The sequence below is a fragment of the Archocentrus centrarchus genome, chromosome 2 (genome assembly GCF_007364275.1).
Source record: "Archocentrus centrarchus isolate MPI-CPG fArcCen1 chromosome 2, fArcCen1, whole genome shotgun sequence".
NCBI lineage: Eukaryota > Metazoa > Chordata > Actinopteri > Cichliformes > Cichlidae > Archocentrus > Archocentrus centrarchus.
This window is the reverse complement of record NC_044347.1, coordinates 12,521,856-12,536,979: the sequence shown is the minus strand read 5'-3', so window position 1 is coordinate 12,536,979 and position 15,124 is coordinate 12,521,856. Positions and strand designations below refer to the sequence as shown.

At 41.2% G+C, this 15,124-nt stretch overlaps 1 protein-coding gene across 1 annotated transcript in view; it reads right to left on the bottom strand.

Moving 5' to 3' along the window:
• The window catches only part of ahr1b (aryl hydrocarbon receptor 1b), a 48,547-nt gene that overhangs the window by 15,388 nt on the left and 18,035 nt on the right, over positions 1 to 15,124 (bottom strand). The window contains exons 5-7 of the mRNA XM_030750440.1: positions 9,235 to 9,324; positions 4,497 to 4,620; positions 1,975 to 2,120 (exon numbers count right to left, since the gene is read on the bottom strand). Coding sequence (XP_030606300.1) covers positions 1,975 to 2,120; positions 4,497 to 4,620; positions 9,235 to 9,324 — 360 coding nt within the window. The remainder of the gene's footprint in view (positions 1 to 1,974; positions 2,121 to 4,496; positions 4,621 to 9,234; positions 9,325 to 15,124) is intronic.

Here is a 15,124-nt window from a genome sequence, read left to right as displayed (position 1 = left end):
GCGTTGAGTGCTTGCACAAATAACATAAATAAAAAATATTTCAATATCTCTTTCCCTGCTGATGCCACAAACAAGCAGAAATGAAAGGTGAGCTGACTGACACTGTTTGCATCCAGCTGGAGCTGAACATGATTCACCTGCTCTTTTAGAAAGGAAGAGAAAAAGGCGCGAGCTGTTAATGGCAAATATTTGTCTGTTTGCAATGCAACTGTAGTCACGCAACAAATGTGAAGCGAAACATTGCTTTGTGATCGGTGTGAATGCACCATAAGCTGAAGAGAGCAGCAGAAAGACTCCCTCACAGAAAACAGCAGGCATTGATGACAACAGATATGATAAAAGCAGTATGAAAGGGAGGAACTGGGGTGAAGAAGGGTTGCAAAGCAGCTTACAGAGGCAGCAGCAGCTGTAGGCAATGCTACTTGTGTTGGTTAGATAGGGAGAGGATTTAGAGCCTCTCCCTAACATCTAAATATTAGGGAGAAGCTCTAAAGGATGAGATTTTTAAAGTAACATCTAGCAATAAATTGAAGACGTTAACTTTAACATGTTTTTTTTCATGCTTTGTTTTCAACTGGATCCATCTCCATCCTTCATATTTAAAAGTTTCTGACACTGGAAGTTCAGTAAACATCACATAAAGCTCAGGGAGAGAGAGCAGACCGGTTGGATCGCCACCCAGCTGCGGCCCACAGGGAGGTTTTTACAGCCTCACAAAAACCTGAAAACACTTTCTCCTGTCTGCTGTCCTTTTCTCACCCTGCTGCATCTCATGTGAAGACTCCTCCTTCTCCTCCTCCTCCTGTGTTAGGTCTGGTTAATTGACCTCAGTGGGTTTAAGAGCCTGCGGCCGTCATGTCAGGAATCTAGCCCTGAATAGCAGGAGGGATTACAGAAAACACAAAGCCATAGCAACCCGTAGACAGAAGCTGAAACTTGGCTTACTGCTCACGCAAACGCACGTGTGAGAGGGAGGATGGAGAGAGTCAGGTTTAAAACCCTCCGCAAGTCCTACTAGAGTGCTTCGGAGCAAGACAAGCAACACCTTTAGCTCTCTCTTGTCTGTGCAAGCCTTCAACTGTTTCATGGATAGAAGAAGGTACCCTCCATACCCATCTATATTTTTAAGTTAAAATAGTTTTTGTTCTTACTATTAAACTAAAGACCATAAAAAATCACTTAACCACGTTGTGTTTCTCTTGGTCGGAGCGGTAGTGCCTGGTCTGGAGCTTCCACCCCTGACTAAGCAAGTTTTCCACAAGAGCTGCTCTCACAAACTCTGGGTTTTGGGAGGATTAAGGACCTTTTTCCTTTTTCCCCACGACCCTGAGGTTCCCCTTAGGCGGATTATGGGAGTAAATGGTGGCTTTTGATCGCCGAGGGACCAAGGTGGCACGCCATGCCGCCGGCAGTAGAGTAAAGGGTGTAACGGTAAAAAAGCCACAACTCTGTTTGAACCTCGTAGGTTTCGAGTCAAGGAAAATATACAAGAGTGTCTATCTGGCTATAATTATTCCTATAAAGCTGGAGAGGATGCTGTATAATGCGCAATAAGATTCCTGAGAGCCCAAAACTCCCAGTTATAGAAAAAAATCAAAGGAAAAAACATCCAGCAAGACAAGCGCACCACATTCAAATGAACTGAATTTAAGGCTAAAGGGAACAAAAACTGTGCACCATTTCACCCCTAACTGACAAAACACATTAGAGAACTAATATCATTTACCACCTTTTTTTAACAGCAGACGAAAATCCGTTGAAGCTGGTGGGTGGGGCTTGTGTGCCTGCTCTCTATGACATCATATAGATCCAACAGTAGAAAAAAACTGCCTGAAACTGAGTGTTTAGAGCAGTTTTAAGTCTGCCGTTATTGTAAATACGCTGACCTAATTATTTGAAAGTTAGTTCATGTAGTTCCACTTCTATCTGTGTTTACTGGTTAAATTAATGAAATCTTTCAAAAAAGTGTCTCACCAGGAAGCCGAAGGAATTATCCAACAAACAGCGGAAGCGGCAGATGAAGCTTCTTTCCAGGAAGGACGAGTTTTCAGGTGGAAGCTGTTCGGGATTGTAGCTCACCAGGCAGGAAGAGGTCGACACCGATTCACTATCTGAGGATGCTAAACATAATTTTTTAAAAATGTTGAAGTAGTTTTACTCTGTGTGTATATACAGTATAGTCATGGTCAAAAGAAAGTACAGCCCCTGTCAATTCTAAGGTTTTTTTCTGGACAAAATAAAATAATCTTATCAGGTCTTAAGCCTAAATACAAAAGGAGTGTGTGAACAACTGAGTACATCTCATTCATTTTTGTATGACTTTATCTGTCTCTCAAATCACTGTGGAGGAATTTTGGCCCACTCTTCTTTATGTTGCTTCAGTTCATTGAGGTTTGCAAGTTTTTATTTATTCACAGCTCTCTCGAAGTCCCACAACAGCATTTTAATCAGGCTGAGGTCTGGACTTTGACTGGGCCATTGCGGCACCTTGATTCATTTCTTTTTCAGCCATTTTGTTGGAGATTTGTTGTTGTACCTGGGATGATTGTCCCAGTTTCAGCCCAGCTTCAGCTGTCAGACAGATGGCCTCACATTGCGAGGTGCTCAAGTCTTGTGGCTGCAAAACAAGCCCAAATAATCACCCCTCCACCACCGTGCACTGTAATTTTCAAATAATTTGAAGCCCTCTACAGCGAGTGACTATTCAACTACACAGATCACAAGCGTACTCCTCTATTGTGCTCAGTGTGTGAGTGCTGTGAAATCAACTGTGAGTTTGGTTTAGTGGCTAATGTGCACTCTTCTGTGAGCTTTCCTGTGTGTGCATGCACTATAACATTTAGACCAAATCTCGGGAGAGTTTAGTCAAAGGTCACCTCTTCTAGCCTCTCTGTGACCTTGGTTGAGCAGGAAAACAGCACATCTCTTCTCTCTCTACTCGATTTGATCTTTTGCCTCCGCATTTTTTACAAAAATATACCATCACTGCACTCTTCAGCCTTTCAGTACTTTGTAACGGCATCATACTGAGCCAGTATTGCCACAGTTCTAATAGCATTTACACAAAAAGTCTTTCTGTATATCTTATGTATGCTTACCAGGAGATTTGTGATTCTAATTGGACCACAATGAGCAAATTTAATTGAAGCCATTCTTAATTCCATGTTAAGCCAATAGATGTATACATGTAGATTCCACAACTTTTGCGCTGTTTTTTTTTCATGCTTTAATAAACAAAATGCAAAAACTAAGAAACAGAGAATGATGATCCAGAGGAGAGAAGTTGTTTTATGACTCTTTACTCTTATGAATGTGTTTAGAATCAGGAATCCCAAATTTAATCTGACTTAATGTTAAGTGAGCATCCTAACATTAAGTTAGGATAATGTTGGTTTATGTTAGGCAGAGATAACTAAGGTCATGACACAGGAGCTTGGCTGATCTATTGGTATCAGTATTTATAATGGCCGATAATGAAGATTTAAAAAGTGGAGATGGGGAAACACCCTTCAACCATGTTATGAGTGTTGGTGTTGCATAGTTTGTTTAACAGAGCTCTGCAACTTCCCTGTTGGCAACACATGTTTGGAGCACCACAAACAACAACCAGCTGATCCGAGCAAAGTCAGGTAGAGTGTAAACAAGTAGTCCATGACTTATGACAATAAAACATTACTTTTAAACTATATTGCAATATTATCTTAGTAAGGACTGATAAATAACTGCACATAACAAATATTAGGGAAATCTGTTTATGTTTTGTGTGTCTGAAAAAAAAAAAACTACTATCAGCTCATATATCAGCTTTTTAAGTATTGGTCTTAAAACTCCTATATCAGTCACACTCTAGCAAATATGACAGCTGCCATGTGGTGATTGCTCCTTATGCGTTACTATGTTAAGCATCCCTAAATTATTGTTTAATTGTACTACAGGACATACAGTATGTTAACAGTTAACTTGTGCGTGTGCAGATTTCCTACAGGTCTGAGTTAGCAGAAAAGACTCATCTGCAGCTCTCATTTCAGACTCTGACAGGACAGTAATCTGGATTAAAAGACAGAGGAAGCCCATCACTTTTTAGATTATACTTAGGAGCTGCAGATGTTTGTTTGCCTTCTAAACATTACACTACTAAAGTGCTATGGCAGCTACTACCACTATAAGGTGAGTAAAAATGTTAAAAAAAAAACAAAAAACATTGGTAGCGCTTATGACAAATGTGAGCTGGTGTATTTCACTGAGTTCCTTTCTTTTGTGTAATTTTGACTTTACTGAGCTTCATATTGTGCTTTATTTATTGAGCTACTCTGCTTTATTTAACCCATGTTGCTATAGGTTGGCTCACACAGGAAGTTCTAGGATAAATAAAGTTTCTCTGCTTAGTTAAGCATCTCTGGATCAAATTTACTACCTTGTACACCAACCTAACCCCAGTCTTTATTTTACTTTCTCTACTCCAGTTTACTGAACAGGGCTGTCTTCATGAAACAGACCTGGGGGATCTGTGGGGGGTCCCTGGCTCACAGGTGGGTTGAGGGCCCAGTGCAGGTTCCTCCTGAACTCCTGCTGGTCATCAGTGTGGATCAGCTCAAACACACTCTGGTGCATCACGTCAGTCTGGAAGAACAAAAACAAAAAGCGAAGAATTTAAAGCGCAGTAGAGGTGGAACACAAGTTAAATTTTAGTCCTAATGAACCTTTTTTTGTACAGTAATGCAGACTGGAGACCACGTGAATAAAGGTGGACGTTTTGGTGGAGTAGTTACTGTCAGGAGGTACCCTGAGGGTGCGCTTGATTCCGTTTGCCTTGAAGTGGAGCCAAAAGAAATCAAGTGTCACTGGGAGTTTACTTCAAATAGCTGAATCTGAGCCAGAGAACTGCTGCGACTCTCATATCTGTCGTCCAGACCTGGCGTGACCTGGCTTTGGACCGGTGTGGAAACCCCACCACCCCTCCCACTGTGGGAGGGGTCAGTGCGGGGTCACCGAGAGGAATGTTGACAGGCCAAAGTGTGACATGAAATGCTTTTCAAACAGCAAACTGAGAGAGGGAGTTCATATAAGAGCACCGAGTACTATTAAGAGTACTGCAGTCCAAAATGTACTTTTTGATGTTAACAGATCAAACATCCAGGTTACCAAAGCTTGTTTCTGCTCCTCTACGTCATAAACATTGGTGCAGATTTAGATATTGAAACGAGGATATATCCCTCAATACTGAGTTGGTTAGAAAAAAACAGATTTTGTCTTTAGATTGTGAAACTTGGAGTGGGTGTAAAATTGATTAGGCTGCAATTTTAACTGAGCTTAAATGTATTTTAGCAGTGAAGGTTGGATATGTGGATATCTCCTGTACTTCTATGAGGAAAACATAAAATGTATTAAAACCTGTATGCACTTCAAGGGCCTGTAACTCTGAAAATATTCATAGCCTGAAGTCAAATTTCCTCAGCTTCATTGGATATACTGAAGTTAGTGTACAAAAAAAATAAATAAGTGAATAAATAAATAAATAATCACTGATTCTAAAGGGGTCAGGTGATTGACTGATGACTGTTATTGTCATTGTAGGCCCTGGAATCGGTGAAAACGTGGTACCTCCAGCCGATTTTAAACCGAAACTATGAACACAACACAGTCTGCTCCTGACCAGGTTAGGTGTTTCAACCAGGTTAAAAGAGGGTTGCTTTCATGACACAGTAACCCCTGAAAAGGGCTCAGGAGGACAAGGAGGAGCATGAGGGAAAACCAGGGGAACCGAGATTATACAAAAGGGAACAGATTACACAGTGAGACACAGGTGGGAACAGGGCACAGGCGGAGACAATGAAGGCATGGCGCACAATCACATATGAAGGAAGACAAGACAGGGAGCAAATGTGCAGGAAACACACAGGAAAAAGCAATTAGTAAGCCAGGAGGATAAAAGCACCTACAAATGGACAAGAGAGGCAAACAGTGGGAACTCCAGGCAGAAAGAACATTAGAAACACAAGAATGAAACTGAAAATCAAAACAAGAACCCAGAACTCAACAAACACATGACAAAAACCCAGGACTGGTTTTGGAAAACGCTCTCATACCCAGAGGTCATGTTAATGATCAGATAGTGGAACAACTAAAAAAATGAACTTTGATAAAGCTGTGAGGATCCCTTTGTTGTCATGCTGTTTAAAAAATAAAAACACAAACTTGATGTCGAACACCTTACGCATAGCGAGCTTCAGTTTCTCCCTCCTAGATGCAGGTTTAGGGTCCCATAACTTTGTTGCAGCAGCTGTCTTTCAGAAGAACTCACAGATTTTATATGTCATAGGATATGATGTGGATTTCATTCTCCGTTATGTTTTATCATGCTTATTTGTTAATGACTCACCTACCGCAAGCCAAATCTGTTTACAAGTACAAATAAAGTAACCTGAACCTCAGCCTGCTCGTGAAAGTGGGGAGTAACTTTGGCAGGCCCTGGAGCGAGATGATTCATTCTCCTTTCTAATTTTAAACCTCCATTGTGCCTCTGTCCTTCATAACTTGTGTCACTGGATTTATTAAGTCTAATTGTTGTGTTGTTATGTCGTGTTCTACCTGTTATGTAGGAAAATAAACCTTTCTTGTTTCGTGTCTCTCTCTGGCTGGGTGTCCCTCAGCTGTGTGTATCTTCATCGTGCTGCTCCCTTCGGGTACCCAGGGCGTCACACTACGTCGGCTTGTTTCCAAACACTGAACGTGAGCAGGAACGGCAGCTTCACCCTGGATTTGGGCTTGTTTGGCAAACGCGAGGTGACGGGCCTCAGGTGGACGGAGAAGTGAGTGGGTGAAAGGTCAAGTTCACACCCCGATCCATGTATGTTTGGTAACAGTATGCTCACATAGAGTGTGTGAATATCTAAACCAGATTTAGATGCAGACGGAGAGACTCTGGGTAATTTGATAATCACATTCTCCAGAACGAGATTAGACTGGAGGCAGCGTTGCCTTGTTGTGAAGTCAATTGGATTAAACCTCCCGCTCCATATGTGCACTTCCTTCAATCCTCTCACTGCCCTCCACTTCCTCTTAATGCCACTCGCATGTCTCTTACCAGTTCTGCATATACAGCCTGAAAGCTAATTGATTATGATTACTAAGGCAATGAGACCAAACAGCAAACAAACAGTTGTGGTCAGAAGTTTACAGACACTCATCACAGGCATGAATGTTATGGTCATTTGGGGCTTTTAATGATTTCTTTGAACTGTTCTTTAATGACTTCAAAAACAAGAACTTTGAATTTTTGAATTTATTTTTGGATTTTCTCTGATTCACACAGGGTCAAAAGTATACATTTAGACTCAAATATAAACATACACCGACTCACTTAAATCTTTTAATAAGGATTTGTTTGACAGCACTCAGAACACTGTAACAACTGTCAAGCATGGTGGTGGTAGCATCATGCTCTGGGGCCGTTTTGCTATCAGTGGCACTGGTACACTGCACAGAGTGGATGGAATAACGAAGAAGGAGGACTACCTCCAAATTCTTCAGCTTCACCTCAAACCAACAGCTGGACGGTTGAAACTTGGACACAGTTGGGTGTTCCAACAGGACAATGATCCCAAACACACATCAAAACTGGTTTGGGAATGGATAAAGCAGGCTAACATTAAGCTTTTGGAATGGCCTTCCCAAAGTTCTGACCTCAACTGTACTAAAAATTTGTGGACTATTCGTAAAAGCCCAGTGTGTCTAAGAAACCGACCAATTTAAATGAACTCTACCAATTCTGCTAAGAGGAGCGGTCAAATATCCAGCCAGAAGCTTGTTGAACATCTGGTTGAGGTGCAACTTGCTAAGGACATTTAATCATAAATAATTTTGACCCAGGGTAGATTAGAGAAAATCCCAAATAAATTAAAACTTGTGCACCCAATTCTTGTTTTGTAAAGTCATTAAAGATGTAAATTTATGACCACAAATGAATATTATAGCCAGACATTGAATTAGTACATGAAAAAAAAAAGTCCATGCAAATATGCATACATGATTAGGTTAACTGGTGATTCTAAATGCCCTATTGAAATTAGATGTGAATGTGAAGATGAATGGTTGTCAGACTGGCAACCTCTGAGAGCTGGGAGAGGCTCCTCGTTTGGAATAAAAAAAAAAAAGCCTGCAAGCCTGCAAGCCTGGAGACAAGTAAACAAATCTTTATATACTGCTGATGTACACTCTGGTTCTCTCTCTTTCGTTCTGACATAATGGCATATAAGCTGAACATTTAACTGTATTCCCTGAAAACCCTCTTTTGTCTGACAATTTTTTAATAAAGTTTAATTTTACAATACTAGATTTCACAGCAGTGAATAAATATCATTACAGTAGGTGTTTTTCTGAAAGTGCTGTAACTAAGTTTAAGGATATAATTCCTCCATTATTATCTTTAATGCCATGTGCCAACACAGTGCAGAGCAGCTGCCTAAACTCTGCTCCCCAGGTTGGTTATCTCCTCAGTAGTGTTATATCCTCACTGCGTATGACTCTGGATACTGTGGATAATGATAATGAAGCACCTCTGCATTTAATCATTAGTTATTATTAATCTCTGGCTCTCTTCCACAGTCTGTCTTTTGTCCTGTCTCCTTCCCCGGTCACTGCACATGACTGCCCCTCCCTGAGCCTGGTTCTGCTGGAGGTTTCTTCCTGTTAAAAGGGAGTTTTTCCTTGCTCAGTGCTTGCTCATAGGGGGTTGTATTGAATATTGGGTTTTTTCTGTACTATTGTAGGGTCTTTACCTTACAATATAAAGCACCTTGAGGCGACTGTTTGCTGTGATTTGGCGCTATAAAAATAAAATTAAACTGAACTGAAAAAGTATATTACAGGTTAGTAGATTTATATTTTATAACAAGTGTAAAAATACGTTTTTAATATACAGTGGAAAATGCTATGACTCATTTAGGATGCAGACATCACTGTCTTCATCTCACAGCATCAGGAGTGAGCAACACTAGCCAAAGGGAACTTCGTCATCAGTCTGGTACATTAATTTTCTTGCCGTTCTTCTACCAGCCAATCAGCTTCTGTTTCTTTTGCTTTAAAGCTGTGCCACACAAAACTGGCAGGGGAATCCGGCTATCCAACGTAAGAGTGAAAGAAAAAACTACACCCTGCACAGGGCCAACACAGACAGACAACACACCACCTCCAGCATCTACACTTCAGGATCCTTCAGTTGTAGAAATTTGTTACCTGATGGAAGCCAAGGTAATCCTGGATGGTGTGAGAGCAGAAGAAGATGATTCCCTCAGCCGTCACCACCAGAACGAAGCCGTTCAGGGCCTGTGTAGAGGAAAACATGATAAATTTAAGACACTCAAGATACTGATTTTCTTTTGAAACCACCAGTGAAATATTTTACAAATATGAAAAGACCACTTTCAGCCAGCATCTGATATTCCTACATGATCTAATCCAAGAGTTTCATATAATGCGGTTTCTTCAGATGGTGTCCATGTGGTGATGGAATAAGCTGCAGGTTTTCCCCACATGCTCATTTGTTTTACTCACTGGTTAGATTTAGGCACTGAAGCTACTCTATTTCGCCTACTACTTAGATTTAGTAAAGATCTTGATTTGGTTTAAAACCACAGACTGTATATAAAAAATTAAGATAGCCACCACTGGTTTTGACCTTTTCACTTTGAAGCCTCAACCTTTGTCTTTTGACCTCATCCATGTTGAAGTTTTTGGAGCCAGAAGTTAACATATTTGGATGAGAGGGTGGCCTGCTAAGTTATTAGCTAATACTACTAAACTTGGCTAACAAGTTGCAATCATAAACTGTATGGGTGCAACAGCCAACTGCTAATTAGGGATATGGGTGACTAATGGAACAGATTAAATGCTCTAGCTAGTCATCAAAAAGCTAGTCAGTTAATGAAACTAATTATTATTTTTATTACAGTTTGGTAGGACCGACAGGAAAGAAGGGATGAAAAATGGTGGGGGTGAAATGCAGGAAATGGCCTGAGCCCAGCAGTCCAGTTCAGTGACTTAAATTACAGAAGGCGAAGCCTAGCAAACGGCCATGCCCCTGACTCCAGTATGCATATGAATGAGTTATAAATGAACATTGCCATGAAGTGGAATCTATCCATAGAGTCCAACCTGTTTCTTGTAGGAGGCTGTAAACGTGTTTACTTCTGCTGTAAAGCTGGACATGGAGTCTATGAGGATGGACTCACTTTTGGAGGCAGCCTCAAGTGGCCATTAGAGGAACTGCAGTTTTGGCATTTTTCCAGCCTTGGAGGCTACTGCTTATTTAAATCTTTCACCTTCACATGAGTAACCCTTAGTGCTGAAAAAGATGAATTGAGAGTGACAGACTAGTCTCACTCATGACATAACCCACCATCGCCAAAGGACACCATGTGTGTAACAGAGACACTCCAGTGGCTTTTACAAAACTGCCTCTTTCTGCACCCCGAGGATAAGAATGACCTGCCTATCGTTCTGTATTTAAATAGAATAATCTCAGCAGGAAAGCTGCTTTCTAGAAATGCCATAAATTATGTGTTTTCATTTAGCTGAAGGTATGGGGCAGTGCTAATTAAAACCTTTGAATATCCAAGTATAGGTTTGATTTGTTCATAACGAAGCAGGAAGAATAAAAGGCTGCAAAATAAGAAAGAAGAGCGAGGATGAGAAAGCGGAAACAAGCAGGGATGAGACTTCTCCCTGGGGCTGAGAGCGAGAGAGGCTGGAAACGAGTGGACGTCAGCTCAGAGAGAACTCATGTAGAGGAGGAGGAGGTAGAGTGAGGAGAAGGAGGTCACTACCGAATGACTAACACCTTCATCATTGCTCCTCCTCTCCCTCCTTGGAGCCTCGGGGCACCGTGAGGAGGTGATGACACCGTGTCCCGCTGCCGCAAAGAGTCACAGCGGCATACTGCCAGCATCCGCCCACACCTCGTCGATGAGGACCAAAGATGTTTGCGACCTCCGTAGGAGCACAATCTTTATCTAAACGGACACGTGTGCCGCAGCCGTCCCCGCTTTCCGCATGAGGCCTCAGATGGGCTTCGAAGACTCAGATCACTGCTGCTGGGTCAAAACTCAATGTTTGCTTTTGAAACCTCTTTGAAAATCCATTACAAGATGTCAAAAATGCATTAGCATCAGGCCTGAAACGAGACAGATTCTCTCAGCTGGTAAATAATTCAGTTTTTGAAGCGGGGGGGGGTCTCACACAGTGGTGACTGCTGGGATCACAAACTCTGATTTTATCTAATAAAACCTCCATCTGCTTACTATTTGTTCTGCTTCACTGTAATTAGCTCATGGTTGCACTTTATTTCTAGAAAAGATACAGTTACCAAAAAGTTTCTGCTGTAAAAAGTGTTTTACTGGCCCCTTATCATTTCTACAACTACTGGGTAGCTTAATCCTTTATAAAAATCATCTAATTTACATTAATAATCTAATTCTGCAAATTAGTTACTAATTGCAGATTTAAAATAAATGTAATGGTCTTTTGTTTGATAAATGACTCTTAACTTTTTAACCGTAAAGGGTTTTTTTTAAAATCACGATTATGTTAATGGGCATTGCCTATCTTTTCTTTCACTAAATCCTGGGGTCACTGTCTCAGTTGTCCCACGATGGGAGAGGAACTGATGGTAGAGATCTAAAAATACATGAGGTGCTTTAACTCTGTCTAATTTTAAAAGTAAAAGCCCCAAAGTTCAAGTTCCCAAGATGCTTAGATTTTCAAAATAAAAGCCTCACTCCAGTAAGTTATAGGAAGTTGTCAGGATTAAAGCGATACAGTATTTTTAAGACTGATACTGGTATTTGGTGACTTAAAAATCAGCTATATTGGCAATTTTTTTTTCTTTCAGACACAGAAAACATAAACGGATTTCCCTAATATTTGTTATGTGCAGTTATTTATGAGTACTTACTCTTAACTCTAACTATTCAGTTTTATCATACGCCTTAAAGTAAACCTACTTATTTTGCGGCATATAGCTCATGTTCAGCAGTGGATGCTCATATTAATACGGTCCTCTCAGGCACAGAAGCCCCATGTACCTGCTGTTTAAACTGTCTGGTTGTGAAGGGCAGCCAATCAGAAGAAAATTGGCTTAAAGGGGTGGAGTTAAAACAAGTTATTTAGTTCAAGAATACAAATATGGAGGTGGAAATGATCAGAATACATCCGCTTTAAATTAAGTTAAAATCCAGATCTGAAAATATTAAATAAAATCAAATATTTATCTATGTGCAAATCAGGTTTGGATCAAGGATTAAAGCTTATGAAGCTGCCCTGACCCAGAGTGCACACGTACACACACACACACACACACACACACACACACACACACACACACACACACACACACACACACACACACACACACACACACACACAGTACCCAGTGGAGTGGCATGCATGTTCTATGTATAAATATTTACAGTAGCTCCTTCTGTCTCTAGTTTGGTCTCTCTCCTGAGATTGCGACCACGCGTGTTTGTGTGCCTGTGTGTGTGTTACAAATGTTTGTGTATTCCCAGAAAGACGACAACCCAGTGGCAGCAAACACTGCCGACAAAACACAGGATAACTGTGTGTGTGTGTGTGTACTCCAGCCCTGAAGAGGAATTTAAAGCTTTGCCTCATCTAATCCGAGCCTTCCCTCTTCCTGTTCTGCGCGGAGCGGTCTGACTCGGCTGTCAGTCCTCTTTATCTCCGCTCTCACACACACACAGTCAGCAGCAACTGACTGAGCTCTCTGTGTGTGTGTGTGTGTGTGTGTGTGTGTGTGTGTGCAAGATTTGAGGCTATACTGTGAAACATCCAAGAATACTTTAAATGCTTTTAGTTTATTTCCACCAACTTTGTTCGTCCTCACTTCAATAATAGATACGCTCACCGGCTCTGTATAATTCATGGGGCCGGTGTCTGTAATGGAGGAGAGCCGCTGAAGGCAGGAAGCTGCAGCCTTCCTCCTCATCTTCACTGCTGCAGCTCACCAAGCCTCTGGGATCAATACATTTATCAATAAGCAGATTCAGGTCAGTGAACTCTGTGTTAAAGTCTGCCTCGGAAAGTTATTGTCAGTATCTGCATCTCGTAATGGGTCAGTTTGTGCTCTTATTTTGAGTGCCCTCTGTGGGTTATACACACCATACCAAAGGTAGTGGTAGATTGCCACAAATGGCTGGTATTCAATTCAGAATGACCTGCAAATATTTTGATGTTGACGGCTGACTGTCTTTTTTTTTTTTTTTTAGGTCTAGTCTCGATTGAAAAATATTTCTAAAATGAAGGTTTTGCTGGTGTTGAAGAGGTAAATTTACCACCTGCTGCATGCTCCCTGGACATCATTTTTGGACTCTTGGACAGAAACTTTGTTTTGTATGATCCTTTCATTGATTTCAGGGATTTCTGTCTCCTCCTGCTCTACAACTGGGGGGTCTTTTGCATATTATGTAAATGTGTTAACCCCTACACCATGGAACTACATGAAGGTACGACATACCTTGCACTTAATTTCTTCACTGCAATAATCGGATCAATGTTTCTTGCTTTTTGACTGGACCACTAGCATATTTGGAAACAACATCAACAGCTAACTGTCTAGAGTTCAGTTTTTACCGTTATACTGTGGAGTTTTGACTATGACGAGTGCTCGGACTGAGAAGACAAATGGTTTGAGGAAGGAGTAAAGGAAGCCATCTATGCCCACCTGTTAAGATGCTATCCTGGGAGCCCTACCCAGGTGATTTAAGAACCATTCATTAGCATGGTTATTTCTGGCATTTATTTAACCAGGGAAGTCATTAATCATATTTACAATGGCAGTCTGGGATGAGGGACCCAGGCTTTCTGGTTCTGGTTCATGCTGTTGTGCGTGGATCATCTCAGACTGGCACAAGTTTTGTCATCTTCTTCCTGCCGTGTGAGGGCGTCTGTCTCTGCCCATTGAGGACCCTCAAAGTGAATTTTTATTGAGTGCAATTTAGCCTTCATCCTGCATCTTGGTTAGGCTAATATGTTTATATTACCCTAACCATAGCTCTGTAGCAAGCCACCAAGTGGCACATCATTATATACCAACTAGCCCAACTTCACCAAGTTTCCAAACATCACTGCTATTTAGTTTTCTGTCTTTGTTTACATCCAAAGATTTGCAGTGCTGTGTTTAGTTTGAATGCTAACTTCTACCTTGTAAATCCTCTTTTTCATGGATGCTTGGGCATTAAACTTTATTGTAACACCTGGGAGAACAGCCACAGTGACCATTTTACTGGAGCCGAATTTATTTGGACTGTTTTTAGCTCTCAGTGGTGTCTGAGTGTTTGTTTGCTTTTGGGAACTGAAGGAGCATTTGGGCCTGGAAATGTCCAGTGTACAAATGTATTTACCTGAAACAAGAGTCATGGAGCAATATTATCATTCATTCTAATTTTGTTTGTGTTGACCTCAAGAATCCAGAGCCCAATATTCACTTTTTTTTTTTAACACCTTTACAAAGTGCAGGGAGTAATAACAGCAAAAGTGTGAGATGGAAGTCATGTTTGGTTGAAGAACAGCGGACCACTGTGGCGAAGTGAAACTCTCGAGTGCGCATCCAAAGGGGAGATGTCTCTGCTCTAAGTCGAGGAAAACAAGCCATTTGTCTCTGCGTCCTGCTGTGCAGAGCAGCCTCTCCTCCCTCGCAAGGTTTCCGCTGACCTTAAACCACCGAGTGCGCACACTCTCTGCATCGTGCAATGAAAAAACCCCACAAACTGAGAGCCTCAGAGGAGCATGGTTACCAGTGAGAGCAGTGACAAAGACTTGTTGAGCTTTAAAAACATTTATTAGCTGGAACATTATATATGTGTGGTGTCATTCTGCCAAGGTTATGCATTTGGTTTGTTTATCAGCAGGATAACCAAAGAGGTTATGATTGAATTTAGGCATAATTTTTAAGACAAATGGGCTTAGTTCAACTTATAAGTGACCAAAATTTGGATCCTGGCATCTGCACAGCAACATGCCCTAAACTGCCATTAATATCCATCTTATTGTTACCAACAGGACTGGCCAAGCGCACTCTGCATTACCATAATTACACAATTTGTTACAA